The sequence below is a fragment of the Cinclus cinclus genome, chromosome 7, assembly GCF_963662255.1.
Source record: "Cinclus cinclus chromosome 7, bCinCin1.1, whole genome shotgun sequence".
Lineage (NCBI taxonomy): Eukaryota > Metazoa > Chordata > Aves > Passeriformes > Cinclidae > Cinclus > Cinclus cinclus.
Genome location: NC_085052.1, coordinates 15,696,166 through 15,718,454, shown reverse-complemented (window position 1 = coordinate 15,718,454; position 22,289 = coordinate 15,696,166). Strand labels below are relative to the sequence as shown.

General features: G+C 34.6%; 1 protein-coding gene across 4 annotated transcripts in view; it reads right to left on the bottom strand.

Moving 5' to 3' along the window:
• Positions 1 to 22,289, bottom strand: part of EXOC6 (exocyst complex component 6) — an 86,601-nt gene that overhangs the window by 25,633 nt on the left and 38,679 nt on the right. For all 4 annotated transcript variants that reach the window (XM_062496181.1, XM_062496178.1, XM_062496180.1 and 1 more), the window contains 5 exons: positions 20,996 to 21,105; positions 19,913 to 20,024; positions 18,973 to 19,107; positions 15,647 to 15,826; positions 6,895 to 7,036 (listed from right to left, as the gene is read on the bottom strand). In XM_062496181.1, coding sequence (XP_062352165.1) covers positions 6,895 to 7,036; positions 15,647 to 15,826; positions 18,973 to 19,107; positions 19,913 to 20,024; positions 20,996 to 21,105 — 679 coding nt within the window. The remainder of the gene's footprint in view (positions 1 to 6,894; positions 7,037 to 15,646; positions 15,827 to 18,972; positions 19,108 to 19,912; positions 20,025 to 20,995; positions 21,106 to 22,289) is intronic.

Here is a 22,289-nt window from a genome sequence, read left to right as displayed (position 1 = left end):
GCTAGTTAGGAAATGTAGATTATGTGGAGGTAAGATTCAGAAAACCAATGAGCTAGTACAAACATTTACTTCTGAAAGTATGGTTTCAATTTAAAGCAGACTAATGAACTCAGATTGACTATTTCACAAGTCTAAAAATGACTACACGGAACACAATTTTAGATAAAGACTCTTACTTAAATGGTATAAGAAACTATTAGGACCATCTCAGAATACTTAAAAACAGCTCAGTAAGAGATGGATATAGTAACAGAGTAGCAGCTTTACCAGTAGAAGTAGACTGGTAGTACACTAGTGCAAAAGTTATTTTATGTGAGTTGTGTAATAGGAGAATTAATTCAACTGCAATACAACTTTATTCTTCATCAACTAAGGAAATAAAAAATAGCAATCAAATGCCTTAGGTAGACCACAGTAATGTCACAGAAAAGTACTGGTAACATTGGCTGATCAATGTAAATCATTACTCGCTGATTACTGTACTCAAGTGTGAATGTTAAATTGTCTACTCTTCCTATTTTATAACACAAACTTTCTAGAGGCATTTTCAAGAAATTTGAATTGACCACAAACACGCCTTAAAAACAAAAAAGCTAAAAACAGTAGAAAAAACATATCTTACACTCAGTATTTTATAGGGAGATTTTTCTCATAATAAACTCCTTAAATCAGCAAGACAAAACAACCTGTACCGACCAATCACCAACCTGCAGAATTACAAAGATGCCTAAACCTAGGAACCTTAGGCACCCTTCTGAACTACCTAGGCTAAAGGTCTACATGGCTGTCTTCTGCAAGTATTTCATGGCCACTAGGAATACCCTTTTTTTAAGGACAGTGTAGTTGGGCTCTGAGGACAGCCAAACCCAGAGTTTAAAATGGAACACCACACTCCAGCAGGGAATCCTAAGCAAAGCTCCACAGCAAACAGATGAGAAGAGATACATGAGTTGTGAGCTATGGCAGCACATTAATAAGGAAGATACACTTGATGGTCAGAAGGGGTCTTTTCCACACCCCTAAAACCAGAAAGGTAAGGCCCTCCATCTGATCTGATCCTAACTTTCTGTTCATACACAGTACACTGTGACCAGCTTCCCCCACCAGTATCTCAGCTCTTCCAGCCACTTCACAATTGTAGCTAGCACTGGGAGAAAGAAGATTAGTGGTAAAAAAAGGGTTACAGAACTGAAAAGTAAATATAACTGAGAAGTGTGACCTTCAGAAAGTCTTTTCAGCTAGCTTTTGGCACTTCATACTTCGGGGGATATCTTCCTACAGCAGAATACTCTTAATACTCTTACATGCCACAGGGCAAATATTTGCATCTTTTCTGTGCTCATCAGGCTAAGAGAGTTTGGAATTTATCCTAATGCATTAAATAATGCAGAATAATTTTGTTTCTCTACGTAATACCTACTAGCATTGCAGCTATAGAACAAGAAGTACACAATGTACCAAACTTAATTGTTGTATAAGCTTTGTTCTCTTAAATGACAATTTTATATTATGAATGCATTTACAACATTAGGGACACTCATTACAGCACAAGCATTTATTCTCACATTTGGAACACTCTGACAGGTTGACTACAATAGAATTTGTTTCATTATTATAATTTCATGAGTTCAGAGGGCAAAAAGATAATCTACTTATGGTAACAGTCCAACAGTTCCCCCTCCGCCCTCAGCACAGGGCTTTTAAGTTTTGCTAACAATTTTACAAAGCTAATTAAATATTTTCTACTGCACAGCATATTAGGAAGATATAAGAACAGGATTAACATTCTTAATGTCTTTGTCCTAAGGGCCCTTTTCTAGATAGTAATGAAACACTGTCATATATACATCTTTTAAAATATTCACCCCCTACAATCATTCTAGGCTTAAAGAGGATTTGCAGGGGTAAGGGGCTGGTTGCTTGTTTGGCTTAATGTGCATAAAAGCATTCTGGAATTTTATAATATAGGAGAATGAAATGCAAAGATCACTATTAAACTGTCAGTCACTGGCTGTTCGGCAGTTTGAATCAGAAACTTAAACGTTTCAGAAAAATCAGTCAAAAATATACATTATATGAGTCTGGTATTCACAAGGTTCTTATTAACGTCTTCTCTTCCTCTGCTTTGCTGACACTGTGTATATAGAACAAGAACAATGTGGGTCCTCAATATGTACAATCTCAACATGCTTCCTGTAACAGTTTAGGAATATAAAGAAGATAGGATCGAATGAAACAAATATGTTGTAATACAAAAACAGGCTGGAAGGTAACAGGTAATTTATAGTGGTGAATACAAATGTTGTAAAGATTACTTCAGTCCATTTTCTCTTGAGTATTTTCCTTATCTATCTTATAGCTACATTTTGTATACAGGATCTATAAGAATTGACACATACATACGTAAGTGTTAATGGAGATCTTAAGACAAAGGCTGTATCTACTAAGTGGAATTTAAGACATCTTTAACTGTTAATTGCACTGAATTTCTGCACAACTCTAGATTTATTAACAGGTGTCTTGATTTTATTGTCTCATAATCCCACCTTTTAAACATCATCTGCTTGTGCCTCTGCTGGTCTGGGAATTCAGTATCTAATTTTTGACAAACAGTTTTGCTATTCAGTGGAAGAAATGAAAAAACAGAGTCTAGACTTTGAATCAAAAGCTAAATTAGGACAGTTTAACTCCAGTCCCATAGCACTGATTCACAGGCAGGACAGCAAAGCTACAGAAGCATTTTTAAAGGAAGAGCAGAGAATCAGGTGACTATCTCAGCTGCCTCAGCCACTTTGCAGCCCTGTTGGACGCTCCAGCTGTTCAAACACGCCTGGAGGGAGCCTTGCTGAGGGAGCTGCCAGTTGGCCAGGCAGCAGCCCCCAGTGCCAGCATGGTCTGGCTGCTTCCTCTCCCACCCGTGCTGCCAGATGTGACCAGCAGATGAAGGATGGGCTCCAGCGAGTGAAGTTAACCTGACTCCCAAATGGGAGAGGAGGCAGGTAAAGCCAGGGCCTCCCGACAAGAACATGGTGCCTTTTCAAGGAAAAAGAGGATGTGGGTTCCTCAGTTTCTGGCATGCCCACCTGGAGACTACTTTTGTGTGTGCTCAGCAGAGAACACTTTGGTCAGGATGTCACTTGCTCTTGGATATTGCCGCTCTCCGGGCAGCAGGTGAAAGGAGGGACTGCCAGGAAGCCATATTGATAGGAAGATATTGAGCACCCAGCTTTGCACCAAATCTCCACTACCCCTTGTTTGTTTATAGGCAAGACCCAAAACCTTTTCACGCTTTCACATCTGGGCGAAGAAGAATGCCCACTGACCCGTATCTCATTCTGTTAACTAATCCTACCTCACAATTCATCTATGTTAAAAATTTAAAAAAAACCATTTAGCTCTTCCAACAATTAAAACTTCAAACAAGTTCTGATCCCTTAGTAAGAAGCTGATGTAAGCTAAGTATATCTGGATGGTGTCTCTGAAAAGCTCATTTTTTATTATGTACACCCTCCTATAAAGTGATTTCATCTTTAAAAAATAGCAAACACCCCCTTCCCAACCGATTTCCCTCCTTGGGGAACCAAAATGTAATACTGAAGAAAAAGACTGCTCTTTGGATTTTATTCAATCAGACTTAGTGCATTCTATTTTCTGAACAGTGCTTCAGGAATCTCAATCATCCTAGTGGAAATAACCACTGAGAAAGAATGGTACAAAATACAGGGGTAAAACACTGTTCTAGGTTATAAAATTTGCAGAGGAAGTAGAGAAATACTTTGATTCAAACAGGAAAAACTGAAATAAAACTGAAATATTTTGGAATGTTTGGAATGAAACAAAAACATGCTAGAAGAAGAGCAAGATGATGATGATGACTTTATTTCCCCCTTACAAATCATGAGATAAGACCACCTGATGCTATTATTACTGTTGAGCAAAAAATATAAGATATTTCCAGATTTTTTACTCTGCTTTTTAAAGTTAACTATTATAGGTACTCCACTGTATGAAAATTTAGTGCAGGATAACAAAAATCCCAGTTTACCACCAGATAACTTCCTTCCCTTCCACCTTCCTTTCTTGGAAGTCCATTTATCACTCTACCTATCCTTTGCCACTAACAAGAGCACTTACTGACTTTGACAGATTGCTAGATTGTTGTTTGGACTGTGGATTGTTTTTTAACAGAAACAAAATAAACCCTAATAAGTTATCATATTTTTTCTGATTTAATTTTGATCTCCTGGTTCATATTAGAAAGGATAAAATTATAATGTTAAAGATCAGGAAAAAAATCTACTATATTGTCAAGAATTTTTAAATGTTAACCTTCAGATATTAATAACTTTCTACATGTCATCTAAATTTTTAGTTCAAAATTTATCTGAGTATACTCCATTAAGTAAAATGTCAAACCCATTAACACAATAAAGTAGAAAACTCCCAACAGTTGTGAATTATTCGCACACTCAAAGCACTAATTGAAATGTCACTGTCGTATCCATTAATCCCAAAGCATCAAAGAATAAAGCTGGGGGAGGGTGATGAGCAAGAACATAAATCACAGGCATCACAGTGAGGCCTGGAATGTGCCTGTGATGGACCTCATGAATGAATCCACATCAGCAAAGCAATCTGAGCAAAATCTTGTGTCACTCCTTTATTCCACAGACTGCAATATGTGGTTTGTTGCAACACACTATTCTGACAAGCCTCTGTAACTGTATTTAAATTACTCAAAGGGTTTCTGTGCAAAACCAATTTTTTTTCTAACATGTTTTAAAAGTTTTCACAAAGGAAGAAATGAAGTTCATTCTACTAGCAGTTGTACAGCCCATGCTAGAAATTACACAGTGGTGGAAGAAGGCATTTTTCAGTTTTTAAGTTACTACCTTTCTGAAACTTTCTTATTTTGGTCAAAGTTTTGTTATGTCCTGTCCATGCCATATACTCAGATTAACAGTTATATATGAAAAACCATGTCATCTTACAGTTAATTTATTATTTTAAAATACTTAAATGTTATTATTTTAGAGCAAATAAAACTCTACTAAGATTTCTTCACTGATTAAAGTTTCTGCTGTGCATCAACCAAAGATGGTAGACAGAATAGTAACAGAAATTAGGATTACAATAATCAGGGCACATATCAGCCTTTGCCTGAGGAGAAAAAAGTCTGAAAACAACCCAAAGACCAGATGACAGCTGGAAACATTGGAACTCCTCCCTTCTTTGCTGTGAACAAAGTCACCTGCAAGACATGCATTTTATCCCCTGTACTGCTAGAAATCTCAGGGTGAAACAGGGCATTGGTAATCTACAGAGTAGTGAAGTACTGCATTGTTCACAGCTGATATTTTAAATATTAGAAACAGAATACTGTAATGAACAAGTTTTCTTCACTGTTACCCTATTTGTTCAGAAGGTACACAATGGTTTAGTGGTTGCATTAATTCAGTCTGTTTAGATGGATAATTATGATGTCAGTATTATGAATACTGCATAATTTCTCTCTTAACAATTGCTATCATTTTTACATCTAGGAAACTACACAAATGCACAAACACACTCCTATGTACCTACCTGAAAAGTACACTATTGAATTTGCAGCATCAAGCATACCAAAAGTAAGAAAAGTCAAGCCATGAGTTGTTTGGCTAACTTGTACAATCACAGAATTTTAATATCACAATCACAAATATTCTATCAATTTGATCCTGATAATCCTGTCAGTTTGTTCCATGCCCTGAAGGGCCTTAAGGCTGGACAGTGAGGGACTGTGAGAAAGATGTCTGCTCTACCTGTTATGGGAATGTAACAAATAAGGCAGGAGAAAGAAAGACAAGTATATGGTTAAAATACCAAAAATGCCCCTTAAGTCTGTCTCTGGACTCCCATAAGAACCTTTTGTGATGCCAACCAAATTTCTTGAAATTAAATTTTCAGTTTCCCATAGGTGGCTTCTAATCAAATAGTCATATTTTTTTTTTCATGTATCTAAATTAAAAGCCTCAGGATATAACTTGTATAACTGCCCCATTTTACAGCTGTCACCAAAATCATTGAGACATTGAGATTGTACTTCAAACACATAACAGGAAAGATACTTAACAAAAAAAAAAAAACAGAGCAGAAGAATCTGAAAACAGACATTGAAAACAATCTCTAGTGAGCCTTTCCACTGTATCTCAGTCATCAGCTACAAAACCAGTCCTAATACCTATTCATGGAACTTCCTTCTTATAGATTAACAGCTTACCCTGAGCCATGAGCTCCATGCAAAACATGAGGTAATTAATCCTGCCTTCAGTGCTGTATTGAACCATCTTATAAAACAATTCTGATACCACATTTTGAACAGTGACAATAAAACAACATCCGCTGTTTTCTAAATGAGTACTATTATTCTATTTACTAAATGAGTACTATTATGCACAGGAAGGCAGTAGTAGTTCTAGCAGTGGGGAAACCCTATGTAACAGCTCATTTAAAATTTGTATCATAATAGATGAACTTAAGTGGAAACATTAACATTTTGTAGACATTTGATCTTTTTGTCTTAACCAATAAAATATAATATTTATGTAGTAGTTTTGGGCAATTTTGTACTAAACTAAATCTTTACTGCATATAGTGATTATGATCCCATTAGAAGTAACAAGAATGTATGTTTCAATTTAGATATTTTAGTTAAAAGTTTCATTTAAAAATTTCCCAGGAATGCCAACATACTCATTCATAAATGCTCTTACAAGAAGATGTACTGTAATACTACTTTTTTTTAAATAAAAGACAAAGTTTATTTAAGTAGATTATGGAGAATGATCACTATATAGCTTACACTAAATAACTTTTTTCAATATTAGACCAATAAAGATGGGAATATATACTTACATTCACACTGAATCACATCTAAATTAAACTGCTGAATTGCTCCCATGCTTATTTGTTTTAATTCACTGTCCAGTAGCATCTGCATTAGGGACATTGAAAGGTGCTGGCAGGCTGACATGCAAGCTGTCTGGGCCACTTTTCCCTAGTAGAAAAAGAAAAAAGTTTTATAATAGAAACAAATTATACATCACTAAAGAACTGCTCATCTCATTTGATTATAATATACATTCTAAGTCTTAATGATACAATACTTCGATTAGAAGAAGAGAGATCACACTTGCTGTTATTTCTTTGACCTATTAGATTGGTTTCTGTATTAGATCAAACTGAGAACTAGATTAAATAAATGTTAAAGCAATAATTGAAATTTCTTCCAGCAATCCAACAGTCTTCATGAATACAAGGATATTTCCAAAACAATGACAGTTAAAGTTGCTGAAGCATTTGAACAGCTTTGTGGATTTATTTAAATATTTTTAACCCAAAAAAGAATGAAAGTGAGAATGTGATGAAAATCAACATGTTGTATATTTTTAACAATAGCAAATTTTAAAAAAACACAAATTTATATAAACCAAAATGATTGCAATTGTTTGGGGCACTTCTTGTAAGAGCTAATTGTTGGTAGTTTAACCGCTCAGATTCCATCTTAAAGTTTGTTGCTAAATTATTTTAAAAATTCATGCCTATTCACCATCTCAGCTGCTTAATAAATCAGTGCTGTCAGTGATCAACTACTTGCAAAATGAAATGTAGCCCTCTGCTGTACAAAATAGAAATAATTTCCCAATCACAGTCTAGCTGGTAATATTGCTCTGTACCGTCTACATGTAATTGAGACAATTTTCCCAACATGAGATCAAAAAACAAAATACAAAGCCAGACATTAATCTTAACAAATTATTTAAAATTTAGTACAGAAAAATGTAAAGATAACAAAATTCATTCTACCTTAAAGTTAAGAAAACCACTTGAGACCAGATATCAAACCAGATAGCTCCATTCTATTCACAGCATTGCCATCTTTTAAAACAGAGTGAACTTGGGTTTCAAATGCAACTATATGAATCTCTGTAGTTTAATGTACTGAAACCACTCTTTTCAACTGATGTGTATGTTATAATGATATTGAAACAAAGGTAACAACATGTTAATACAAAAGAAATCATAATAATAGAGCTACTGGAGCACACACTACTATTGTTTTACTTCTATCCATCAGTACAGTGATGTCACCTTTTTCTCTAAAGTCATGGTTCTCCAGCTGTTTTCTACAAAGTCAGGTTTATCAATTCACTGCTGACTCCCAGAAACATGTATAAGTAATGAACAACTACAATGGACAGTTCACTGTCCCAAAAAGTTTGGGAAGTTCTGCTCCAGCATCTGAAGAGCCACATCTTGTCCTTAATAAGTCAACTTGCTAAGATGGTCGAATTTTCACGTGTAGAAAATTTTCATAACGGAAAGCAAATTTGGCCCCAAGTACTTAATGATTTAAAAATCCATTATTTGTTAAAAGGTAATTAAAATATAGCGAATACAACAGAAAGCCTTCAACTCTCCTCACGTTCACACTGAAACATTAAGTAGCTGTTGCTAATTCTTTTTTAGCATCAGGACACCTTGAACCGCAAGAAGCTTTTTATCTAAAATGACATGTCAGTTTCTTAATTGAAAATCTCAGAAAAGCAAATAACATATTTGAACAAAATAGATGAACTGACAACAAAGAATGTGAGAAACAATGCAAGAACAGCATGCTTAAAAGTCTCCCAAACCCAAGAGCAATTATACTGGGAGACATGCAGCTCTATTCCTCAAGCAGAACAATATCAATATGAATGGGGGAAAAAGAAGAAAAAAATAATAGGCAAAAAAGGAAGGAAAAAGGCAGGTGAGAAGGGGACTAAATGGGCCACAGTTCATGTAATTACAGTGTAGTGTGTTTGAAATACTTAATGGAAATGTAATTTTGATTTAATGGAACAACTAGTGCATCTCTGTTTAATGTACTGCTCCATCAAATCAGCTCCATGTCCTATTTATGCTGCCACTATAATGTAATAAAAGTTTAACCAGATTAATAGGTTGTCATGAAAAATTTTAAAATTCAGTTTATTTCATATGGAAACAATGCATACTCCTCTGTTGTCTCAAATAAATGACAGAATTTTATATTTCTAACAAGCATGTGTAGTTAATTGTTACAATCTGGCAAATATCAATAGTACTGGAGCACAGGATAATGGTTACAGAAATGACACAGCTAAAGCCACTCGGACTTCAAGTAAGTATCAATAAATGTACATTTCACGTTGGTTTTAAAGTTTCATAAAATGGAAGCATCCTAACATATAAACTATTTCCAACTATGCAACTTGAACTACAGGCTTATTGTTCAAATGACACAGCAACAAATACTACAAGTTTACTATACACAGTTGATAACTTAATAAAAATCACTTAATATTCTCAAAATTAGAGAAAAAGTAAAGCTATGCGTATCTATCAAAATGCTGAATTTTAACTAAGAGAAATGTGAAGCATACTGTTATCCTCTTCAAAATTCAGTGCTTCCCAGTTCAAAATACACTGGATGTACGGTACCCAGAAAATAATGGAATTAACATTTGTGTTTGAAAAATAGGATCTAGCTAAAAATTCATCTCCAAATTTCCAACATCTACGACATCATCAATTCCTTGCCAATTTTTCATAAAGCATTTTGAAGAGGAAATATTAGGATTTGTGAACATAGCAGTAATACTTATTTTTCAGGATTGAACAAATGTCAGTTAATTTTAAAACAGTATTGATGTTTGTTATTTTTGCTTTTTAAAATTACTATTATTATTTGAGGGGGTGGAGGCAGCCATGGTTATCTAGCAATTAAAAACCTATATTCAGCAGCATGCAGAGATTCAGCAGGCTTCTCACATTTGCCCCAGTTGCCTCCCATTTGGAGACACTACTATTGTCTCTGCTGTGCCTATGCTAATTGCTCCTATCTATAAAACCTATTCTTCTACTCGATCAGTGTAAAGTTTAGGAAACAAGAACCCTATTCTATACACAAAAACACCTGCTAACAGTGTTAAAGGCAACTGTTTTTTCACCCAGCCTTCACATTTTGCTGAAATACAAGTTTGTAAAAAGAGAAAACCCTTAGACAAACTTCTTATATTTCAAAGGAGCTTGTAAAGAGAATCTGCTGACATATTAAATCCTTTTTTATAGGACCCAAAAGCTTTTCTCCTAAGAACAATTGCAGTAAAGAGACATTTGGCTCCTAGGAAATTCCCAAAGGGTCAGCCATATGCATCCTTCCACGGCACCTTCGCGGTGCTGCTTTCTAAAACCCATGCTAGCTGTCTCAAAAGCAGCTTTCATCATTCACTATGGTGTCAGTCAATATGATTTATGGACTGCATTCAACAAAGTCAAAGCATATAGAATGAGAAATATGACTACAATCTGCTAATTTGTTTTGTATTGAGCCACTTAGGAGTCAAAGACCTGATGTCAGGCTGAGACCAGCAACACAATTAACCAGCCAGTGACAGATTCATCCATCCTCCCTGCCAGGCTGTGCCAATCAAAGACAGCATGAAGCAGCAGTTGGAGAAGTCTGTAAGAAAATCCATTCTCTAAGCAGCCTGTGGAGGCTGTAGATTGACAGTTTTTGAATATAGCTGCAGAAAACCACCACCTCTGCGCTCTCACTGCAAGCTGTGAAATTAGGCTTTTGCTGCCAATCACAGAAACAACAAAATAACACAAACTGCTATCCTCAGCATAAAAAGAAAATAACAAAACTTTTCTGTTAATCTAAGATGCTAAGGTGAACAATTATTTAGCAACATGAAATAACAATGTTATTATCTCTGAAAATGCAAATAAATTAAACATACCAATTTTATTGCTCAAGGTTAAAAACTCCAACTTTTGAACTATTCATAGAAGACAAATATACTAAAAACATGAATGGAACTTTTAAGAATCAATTTTACTTCCAGTCTCTGCCCCAAATGTTACTGCAGCAATTAAAAATACCTAATTTAAAGTAATTTGCAACAGTCTCTTCTCAATGGCCACTCTTTTCCAACTTTGCATTGACAAGGCATATATCTAAAATAAAATTTCAGCTAATTCTAAATTTAGACTAAAACCACTTACATACAGACCCACTATAATTTCAAGTTAACTGATCTGGACATACAAGGTAACATTTTTCCCTAACTCTTCAAAATAAAACTAAAAGAGGTAGTTCCTTAATAATAAATTTGATTATCTAATTTATTTCATGAAATTAATGGCCGTATAATGAAATTTTAATTTGCTTTTTGATTTTAAGCATCTAATGGCACTATGAACTGCAAGATGAACTTAAAATAGGATATAAACAATCTCAAAAGACAAAATTCTAGTGAATTCAGAAAACAGAACCATTAACTACATGACTTTCTAATTATAACCTTCTAAAAGCCACACAACTTCTGTGTTCTCATTGCTGAAATTCTGCTAGTCCTTGATCACGAAATAACCAGCAGCCTGAGACCTATACAATACTAACAGGAAATATTTCTACACAAAACACAGAGCTCATGACATCTACAAGCTTGACAGTTCACCTGGATGCTGAATATTGGAAATGATAGAAGTGTTGATTGGAATGAACCACCACTGTCATCTAGACTTGGAGCACTGTTGCCAACACTACTTCAGGTCCATTGACCTTTTTTCCTGCAGACCCTTCACAGTAACTGAGGATGGCTCTGTGCAATCTCCTTCAACGCTGCACTGCTCTCTTCAAGCACACCTTCCCCCTAATATCAAAGCTCTACCTCCCAAGCTTCTATCTGGGACCACAGCCAGGTCTGAATTTGTCAGTGCAATCAAGCAGCTTGGCTCCAATAGTTTTGTATTTGCTCTTCAAGAAGTTGCAGGCTGCCACTGGATCTCTTCTCAGCCTTCTCTTTAACAGACTAAATACTCCACCTCCCTACACCTCCACATGTAACTCGTGCTCTAGGCTCCTAACAACTTGGAAGCCCACTGCTAGATCCATTCTTCAGGTTTTAATAATTCAGTAATATTAACATCACTGTCATTATCACAGCAATGCTTATGCCAGATCAAAATAAATTCCTCATATGAAAAAAAAAAATTACAACCTGAAAATAATCAGGGGATGGGAAAATTCTTAAATGAAATTCATCAGCCTGTTAAAAAAATCTAAAAAGCAAATAAAGAACACCAGCACACAGATTCCCTTGACCCCAGACAAATGCAGCAGAGGAACGATGGAACTTTCACTGATTCTTTATTCAGCTATATCACTCTATCCTAATTCTGTATGCATGTCTCATAGCTGTATTTTGACACCTGACCTCTCTTTCAAGAGGTCTCAGTCTCTAAATTACCTCATTTGGGATGCAAGACACACACCATCAACCTTCTGCAAGGTTTTTAGGACTCCTGCTGTCTGTCCCACTGTATGAAAGCCCAGTGTTGGTCATTAACCTGATCCCTGCATGCATCCACACAAGGTACACAGCAAGTTATCAGCAAAACAGAAAGGGTCTTTTTATTAGATGATTAAAAACTGAAGCAATAAGCCTGCAGGCAGTTCATAGTTTTTCTGTTCACATGCTTTTTCTTCATCTTGCATCTACTTACCGACATAGCTGCATGGTCATTGTTGTTATGCTGAGAAGGAAACCAGTAAGGCAGTCAAAACAAAAAAATTAAGATGTACTGTCAACTTCAAAAAAAAAAAAATTGGTAGCAATAAAAGATAAGAAAAAGCGTACAAAAAGAACAATTATAGTTACATTATAATAATTTTTTAAAGCCTCTGAACTTCTATAGTATTTTGTTGAAGTCTAACAAAGAAATTATAACTTAAATAATACTTAGTTGGCAATAATATATTTTTCTGTAATAATGAACTGTATGCCAAAATATCGAAGCAGAAAACTTCAAATGACAAAGTGCCTGCTGAAATGCCTTTCCAGGAACTTTTCATTACAAGAAAGAGTATACTCCAAAAGTCTTAGGTTAAAAAATAAATGCCTTGTTTACCATTATGGTTTACATATGCTATCTGTATGTTATTAACATACTTTGTTTAAGCAAGACTTAAAATGGCTCAGATAGTAAAAATCTAAATATAACACAATGCATTAATAAACTTTAACACAAAACTTATGGCAATATAACTGTAGAGTGGTAGAAAGCTCTTTTCTTCTCCAAAATTGCTTCTTAAGTACAGTAAACAAACACAGAGGAGAAAACTAACATGCAAAACTTGAGAGGGGAAAAAAAGCTTTGGAGACACAAAACATTTCCAGTGATTCAACGGAGATATCAGACCCTAACTAACTTATGTCACTTTGTGTGCAGATTCAGTACAGTTCATGGTCTACCTGATTTAGAGCTCTAATATTCCAATGAAAATAATATAAATTGCATACAACAGATACACAACATAAGATGCATTTTTGAAAAGTTTTGCCTACATTGGTACAGAAATATTTCAGTACAGCCCCACATGAAAGCACAAAGGGAGATACAATTCTGTGCATTTACACAGCTTATACATAAAGAGAAAATAAAGCAAGACTCTAATGACAGGAACCCAATAACTGCACCAAAAAAAAATTGTCCAAGAACATATTATAACACTTCTACAGGCAGAACAGCATTTGAAACAATACCAAAGAGAAAGTCAGTGACCCTGGAGTGTGACAACAAAGAACTAGTGTGGCTAACTAGTGTCCTCAGTCCTAGCCCAACTGGGCTCTAACACAATTGGGTATGTAAAGGTAGAAGAGAAGAGCCCCCTCTCCTTGTCCTACTCTTTTCCTTATTAGAATTATGCCCAGTGTCCTAGGAATTTCTTCTTTGACTTCTAATTCCAGAAAGGGTTCTGATAAACTATTTTGAGCAGAGGAATGTTTCTGCCAGCCAGACAAAAATTAATATGGAAACAACACTGTGACATTAGTGGAATAATTCATTAATGAAACTTAATTCTAAAACTATTACAAACATTAATTACAGCATGTGAAAATCTAGCTTAGTTTATCACTCCAAAGCACTTACTATTTTAATGAGTTTACAGAACCTGGTCGTGAGCTAATCTTGGAAAATACTTTTACTATACATTTTCTCTCAATGAAAATAACTTAATAGTACAAATCTAATTAGAATCATCAAAGTGTGCACACATTTTCATATAAACTCCACAGCTCACACACAACATTCACAGGACTGTATGTTTCTACAATTGGCCAAGATAGGATAGGGAATGAGATGCAGGATAAGTAAAAAATTAAAAGAAACCTCTTGCCACAGCAGACTACTTGTCCATACAGTTCTACATCCTGCCTGTTACCTGACCAGAGTTTGAAATTACAGAATAACTTCTCTACAGAAACTAGCTTTCTCCAAAGGCTGTCTCGTACCCCCAGGCACATAACTGTGTACCTTCCATACTTCTGAAGCCCTAATGCTTCTTTGCTGCTTCTTTGCATTCCTCTTAGCACATTACTTTGTTTTATCTGTGGCTCATTTCCCAACAGCCATTTAGCAACATGCATTCATGACAGACTTCTGTACATCCTGCTGAACAAATACAAATTTCACATCCCTTAACTGCCATATGCATATGGCCACTGAGGAGCAGTGCCATTTGTTCACGTTGCTTTGTGTACTAAATTACAATGAATTACACTACCTAACAAACTTGCTATTCTTTATCAAAAAACGCTCCACTGATTTGGCACAGAAGAACATGCCTCACATCAGTATCACATGATACATTCTCAGTGGGCTTTGTCTTTGAGTCAGTTGAAAGAACAGGAGACTGAAGAATCAGTCTCTGTGTAAGATCTGGAAGACAAGATAAGCCTGCTATGCCAGCAACTTCAACATCTTGCTGTGCATATAAAGAAATCTTTTCTTTCAGTCGGAAGCCTCTAAACATCCTATGCACTGAGGACTTCTTCATAAGCATTGCAGGTGGGCAAAGCACTTGGACATCAGTGTCACTGTAACAACCAAGACAAGCTGATAAAAAGCAGATGTAGCTTGAATTACCTACTGAAGTTACTGCAGACCTATAAAGCTATAAACCATTATGATGATAAGCCAAACTAAAAACAATCTTTTTTATCTGAAAGCAAGGGGAAATCAGACAACAGAATGTAACAATTCATGCACAGGACAGGTAAACAGCACCCTTTTTCCTGGGACAAAATAAGACAGGATATATTTGAATATGAACGAGAATTCATTCAATTAAGCTGTGTTAACTAGAATCAAATAACTTTTTATGTTAAAAAATATTTAGCTAAAAACCTTGGAGCCTTCATAATCTTATGCACAAATGCAGGATTTACACCAGTTCTGCATTTTTAAACCAATGCATGTGCACACAAAACCAAGATGGTTAACCAAAAAGGCTCTAGAAAACTGTATGAGTTCTTCCACTATTTGTAAATTAGCTGCTGGTAACAGTATTTAGACTAAAGTATTTGAAAGTATTTTCTAAGTATTCTGATGGGTAAGCTCCACCAACACACTGATACTCATCTGACAATATTTCCGTGCGGAGAAAAACTTAAAAATACATCTGTCAGCATGTGCACATACCAAAAACCAGAATCTTTTGTTCAAACCTTACTGTTTTAAAATAAAATTATGATCAAATAGTTTGAAATTAAACTTAATGTTGAACACTTACAGGTAAATGAGTAAAAACTTGAAACGTGCTTCTTAAAAAGTTGATTAGGTCCATTAAGTATCCACTGGCTCTTCCATTTGATTCAGACATTGTCCAATCATAATCAGCAATCTGAATAAATTCATCTATTTTTTGGTTAAGTTTTGTATATATTTCTCCTTCTGCAGCATGCCTTGCATCCTGATAAAAAAAAAGCACACAATGCTTGTCAGAATTCTAAAATATTATTAAATGCAGATAAAATTGTATTCATCAACAAATCTGAAGTTTTGTTTTTCTTAGATTAAAAAAATATTTTATTGAAATTGGTACTTTAATGTCTTCTTACATCTGAGGCTGTGGTTTTTAAAACACTCCTATAATGCATACTATGAGTCTTCATAACACTTTGAGTGTTTACAGAATAATCAAAGTCTTCAGACAAATTAAGTTAATTTGAAAACAAAGCAATTAGTTTATTTTCTTCACAACAACAACCTTTAATTCAGCCTTACAAGTTTATCAACCCTGACACAAAGCTGATTTTTCTTTTACAAAGAAAATAATAAAAGAACCTGATCATTTTGTCTTTTATGGACAGAGGTCAAGCAATCATATGATTTTTATGTAATTACTGTCTTAAAGCTGCACATCTGAAAAATACTCATAATTTTTCATCCTCCTTTAAATATCCTGATCATCACACACTGTGATGCAGAGCACTCCCCTACTTGCTCCTACTTTTGTTCTGCCACACTCTGGATTCTATTTTTGGAACAGCAAACTCCTGCATTTACTGTGAACTGAGTTAAAAATGCTGTCTCTGCCTCGTTTGTACAGGGGACATCCTCAGAGATGCAGTGGGAGCTATGTGGACATGCTTTTGTACATGTTGCTGTAAAATTCTGCTTTTGCCAGCCTGGAGTTCAAAGCTACTGAATATCATTCTAATTTGGGCTCAACATAAAACTTTCTTCACTGATCTGGAGAAATAAGTCAGATATCTGATTTAAACCAAAAGTATCTAAGCTGCTTAATGTTTGCAGAGGGTAAAAAGAGCCTGGATATACTGAAGCAACAAAAAATAGATTAAACTCCCATCACTATTTTCCTCTAGAAGAAAGCAATGTAAAAAACATTGCATTTGAGAAAAGCATAAATAAAAAACACAAAAAGAAAAAATAAAAATATTCACATTTATCTGAGCTTAAAGGTGTCCTCAACTTGAGTGTGCTAAATTTAGTCTTCAATCAGGATCTAGGCTGAGAGGCACTTTAGAAGTAAGCAAGAAAGCATGCAGCCCTGCCATAAATAAATATCAAAGTATGATTCCCTAAAAATAGCATTTTTACTGCCAAACCAACTTGAAAAAGTCTCCACTAAAGCTCTCCAAATCCAACATGCAAGAATCTGGCAACCTGTCATCATGTCAAAGAAGAATGGGGATATCCACAATTTTTAGATGGCCATGACAAGAAAGTTTCAATTAAAGTCAAATCTACATTTAGAGTTTCTAATTAGCATCAAAATATCAGTTGCAACAATTTTTAATGATGGGACTTGCAAGTATATCTGCCTAGGTTTAGAGCAAAATTGCTTCCATTTTTTTGGTTAGGGTTTGGATTTTTTTTCTTTTTTTTTGATCTAAGTCATTCACGGAGTGGTTGTATCACTGTCAAATGTTAAAATTATTTTCTGGCAACGGCAGGACTAGTCCTTCTGGTTTTGTCTTGCATTAAAAAAATACAGTGTAGATGTGAAAGCTCATCTCATGGAATGCAAACATGAGCAATGCTGCTAATAAAAGGAGATTTCTGACCACTCTGAAAGAATGGAGGTGACACAATTTGCCACCAGGAGATGAATTTAATAACAGTAGAACATACCAAACTCTGTGAGGGCCCAGTTGGGGAACTGTGAGCAGTTTTTCATTACAATAGAGAGGGAAAAAAAGGATTAACAAGGAAAGAATTTTCTACTACAACTGGAGAATGTTGTGCTAACAAGTTCTCCAGGCAAGTAGACAGGAGAGGAACCACACACAAAAAAAACCCCTCCTGTTTGCAGCATTTATCTCATATTTTTCCAAAGTGCATATTTGCTAAACTCACTAAGAACAGACATAGTATTGAATGCCTCTAACCAAACTTAGTTTGTAGGAGTGTGAAACATAACTGTTAAACAGCATAAGCAATCTACAAAAAATACAATGTAACTTGCAAATGCACTTGTTAAATTAAATTCAAGGATAAAGAATACCTCACCTCTTAATGAAATCAAAGACTATGGCTGTATTAAGTGTTTTTGAATGCATGTTTGATTGGTAAAAAGATAATGAATTGCCTGTAGAAGAAAATAGCTACGGATACACAAATTCCAAGACACACATGTACTATTGGTACACAACAAGCAAACTAGGCACCCTAGACCAAAATTAGTAAAATTGTTGGGAGGGCAGTACCAAGTACAGCTGATAGGCCACAAGCTTTCCGTCTTGCCTTATGCACTAAATCCTTAGCAAAACAAACAACAGCAAACAGGAGAATCATTAGCTATCAACTGGAAATAAAAGGTGTCTTGCAATGATGATACCTTATTCCACCTCACCCACCTTTTAACATCTATGCCAGAGGGTATATTACAGTAAGATAGGCTACATATTGCATCAAGAGATAAAATGAATTGCAGGAAACAGAACTTTCTCAATAGGATTAATCCTCTTTATCCCATAAATACAAGAAATCATCTCCTTTGTTTCACTGTGCATGGAAAAAATGACAAATACCTAAAGTTCAAGTTGCAGCTGCTGTAGAATCCCTGATGACTTTTACTTTTGTTTTGTGGTTTAAATTCTAAAAATACAGAATAATATTAGTTCAAGCACTAGTTGTTAATACTTCTTTTATACTAATACTTACACCCTTTGAAAATACGTCACAGAATAATTCTACTGTAGAATAAAAACCAGATTCAAACATTTTAGATTAAGGTAGCTGTCTTGCTTTATTCCATTCAGAAAAAGAGAGAAGTTACACAAACTGGAGCTTAATCTATTAAAAGCTTCTGGTGAAGTTAAGCTTTTACTGCCACTTCACAGCTTAACAAAAAATGCACCTGAAAGACAATATTGAGTCTTCTCATGTACTGATGTATTACAGCTCACAGCTATAATGTAAAAAACCACTGTATATCTGCTCAGTGCTACAACCGAATGCTTAAGAGGTCAGAATTACTTTAGAGACAAAGATGAGAAGCCATGCATCTTTGCTATGACCCTTCTTGTTTTAAAATGCTTCATGTACACAACTTTTCAGACATATTCATATAATGGATGAGATATACCATACCTTAAATGTAGAAAGTCCATAAAGTCTTGCAGTGTGAACAGTCAATTGTGAAATATTTGTAATGTTAGATATAAAATCCTCAAGGTATTTACAAGCTTGCTCCAAGTGTGTTGTGTTTATGATGATTTGAACAAGCTACAAGAGACAAAAAAATCTTGTAAAAAGCTTTTTATATCACGTATTGCAACCTAATTTTGTAACTGGCTACTTCTTTCAGTAACAACGCTACTAGAAATTCATGTCAGTATTTCAGGTTAACACCTATTTCCTGTTAGTTTTCAAATTTGCTTTCAAGTACACTAAGGAATAATAATGTAGCTTTAATACAAATTACGCCGTTTCAAAAACAAAGATTTCAGATACCTACCCAGTGAAATAAATCCAATTGATACTTTAAGTTTAAAAAAGAGAAGATAAAGGAAAATACATTGCTGAAATAAAATCACTAATTTGCGCCATTTTTTAAAAAAATGTACTGCTCCTAAAATGTCACAACACTGTCTGTATAATGATGCATTTAAGTATATCTTAAATTCCACTCCACTCTATTTTTTATAGAAAGAAAGAGAAACTCAACATTAGTGGTACTAAGTGCTAGACAGAACACACAAATCATACTCTGCATGTAAACAAAAATGTAAATGTCTTTGGCTTATTTCCTGTAACTCTCTGTTGATCATAAAAAACACAAAACTCTTTGATTGTCATGTCTCTCTCAAAAGGCATCACTGGGCCCAACTAGACCCAACAGTGTATTGTTCTTATGTCTGTTACAGATATTGATACTTTTTATACTTATTTTCATGTTTAATTTTAAAACAAACACCACTCAACTTTTTCATACTGTGGTGTCAATATCTGTGTATCTACATTTACAAAAATAGTTTTAGCATGGATTATTTTAAAACCCATAGTTTTGAATAAGTGTTTCAAAACTTACCTCTGTTAAACCCATATGAGGTTTTTTAATTAGGTTCTGTAAACAACTACTTAGAGTTCTTGTAAGCAGCAAATTCGTAGATTTTCTGAGCATATCATCTATTTCTGTTGAACTGAAAAAAAAAGTTTATTTTTATAATTATGCTGTATATAGCAATACTTTGTCAGCAATATTGTCTATGTGCATTTAAATTCCGGTTGCTTCAAGTTTTCTGTGATCTAGCAGATAGAACACCTCTTTCACCTACCAAATTATCCATTAACTGAATTTCAACACCAGAGCAAAATCTGTTATTTTTAGATTTTGGACATGTTTATTGACACAGCACTTCGTAAAGAGTAATTTGTGGGTTTTAATGAGTTACTAAGGAGGTCAACATGTGCTCATTAGTACGTGTAAATTATAAACAGTATCAGTTAAGAATGTGTGAATGGGAGTAATTTACATCTTTAACAGTGCAGACATGGGTGACAAGGCCACAAATACCTTCCAGATTTCATATCTCTGAATTCTATTTTATGCAATTAAAACTAAATTTTGAAGGCCAGAAGAGGAAAGGAAATGGGTGAATTGTGATGTTTTCCATCAGAAAAAGGTGGGATAGGAGAGGGAGTGAAACGTAGACAGCACATTTTGTTGCAGGAGAAATCATTGCTAAGGAAACTCAAAGCACTGAGAAGGGAACATTAGGAAGTAATCAGGGATGCTAAACAATTACTTCTGAAATGGTCAGTATAGAAGTATACTTTTCAATCTTTACATGCTTTGTTAAATAAATAAATTTTCTAGATTATTCAAACTAGTTAATACTGTTTAAAGAACCCCAGCAGTGTTTTAAACTGCTTCCCACACCAAGCTACGTTCACCGATGCACGTATTACACAGTATATACAAATCCACATATGTATAAATATATGCTACAGCATTTGGAATCAGAGATTAAAAATACATGAAAAATTACATATGGAAATTATGAAACAAGCATAGCAAACAAACACACAAGAAAGTGTATTATCATTTTAGTATGTATTCTTAGCTCACCTGAAAGTTACAAGCTACTTTATCCTGATAGTTTAAGCTTACCTGCGGTGAAGTGACTCTGAAAACTTAAGGCTTGCATAAATAAATTCCTTCACCTGCATATAAATTTGAGGCACTGACTGAGACATTGGAAGCTTCTTTGGAAAGGATTGCTGAGAAAATAAGAGATAATACTGTCTTACACTTGAAACCGATTCCAGCAAGAGCTTGGTACTAAACACAACAATTAGAAAGCCACATAACACTATCAACATTTTAATCTAGCTAAACCTTTTCTGATTTTCATCAAATACAAAGCTGCATGTGTTGAGCTGACTTCTAGATCTGTTTAAACAGCTTATAAGCAGAATAGAATGTTATCACTTCTTTAAATTATGACAAAGTTTGGAGATTTTATGTAATTCAAGATTCACCTGAAGAAAACAATTTACAAACATACATTAAAAAAAAAAAACAGGTCTCAAACTGCTCTTAATTGGAATGAACAAGATAAAAGTAATTGGGATAAGAGGTTCAAAAATGCAAAATTTTTTTTCCCCCAAAGAAAGCAATGCAAAAAAGAAGTTTGAGAAGTTTAACACTTCTGGGATTCTCAAAGTATCTTGTGAATGCTTAGACTACTTTTTTAAGGTCCACAAAACCAAAGCAATTTGAATTACTTTCAGGAATTTGGATTAACATGTGGGAAATAGTTGTAAGTTTGTAATAATAAAATAATGTTTCTTACTTCGATTTTAAAGGTGATACTGTATTTGGGAGAACAAAACTGAATAAATTCAATTAAATACATACAGGCTAAATAGGTATTTCTGCACTGAATGCATAATTTTTGACATTTACAAAAATTATTTTTTTTTTTGTTTATGACTAATGCATGAAAAAATAATCAACAACTGGTATCATCCATGAATAATTCAATTTCTCTTTAGGAGAAATGTATCCATCAACAACAGCCAAAGCTTTGTAGTAATTATACATACCTGTATAGCAGATAAAACTATTTAGTACAAAATAAAAATTTCTGCAGTTTATTAGCAAAATATGCCATGCTAAATAGTATCCAGGGTATAGCATACTTCCAACACTGTAAGAGATTCTACTTCACTTATTTTAGTATTATGATGGCTAAGTAAATTAATTTGATGGAGGAATGCATCCAGAAAGCACTCTGAAATCTCATTTCAAAACCCAGCACAAAAATCTCCTTTAATCTTTCATCTTCATTGCAACACTGTATTAATGACATGCAGCTGTTACAATTGCTGGCAAATCCCTGCTTAACCACAGAATTAAAATAGCTTTTCACTTCTGCAGGTATCTGTAGCAATGGATCTTG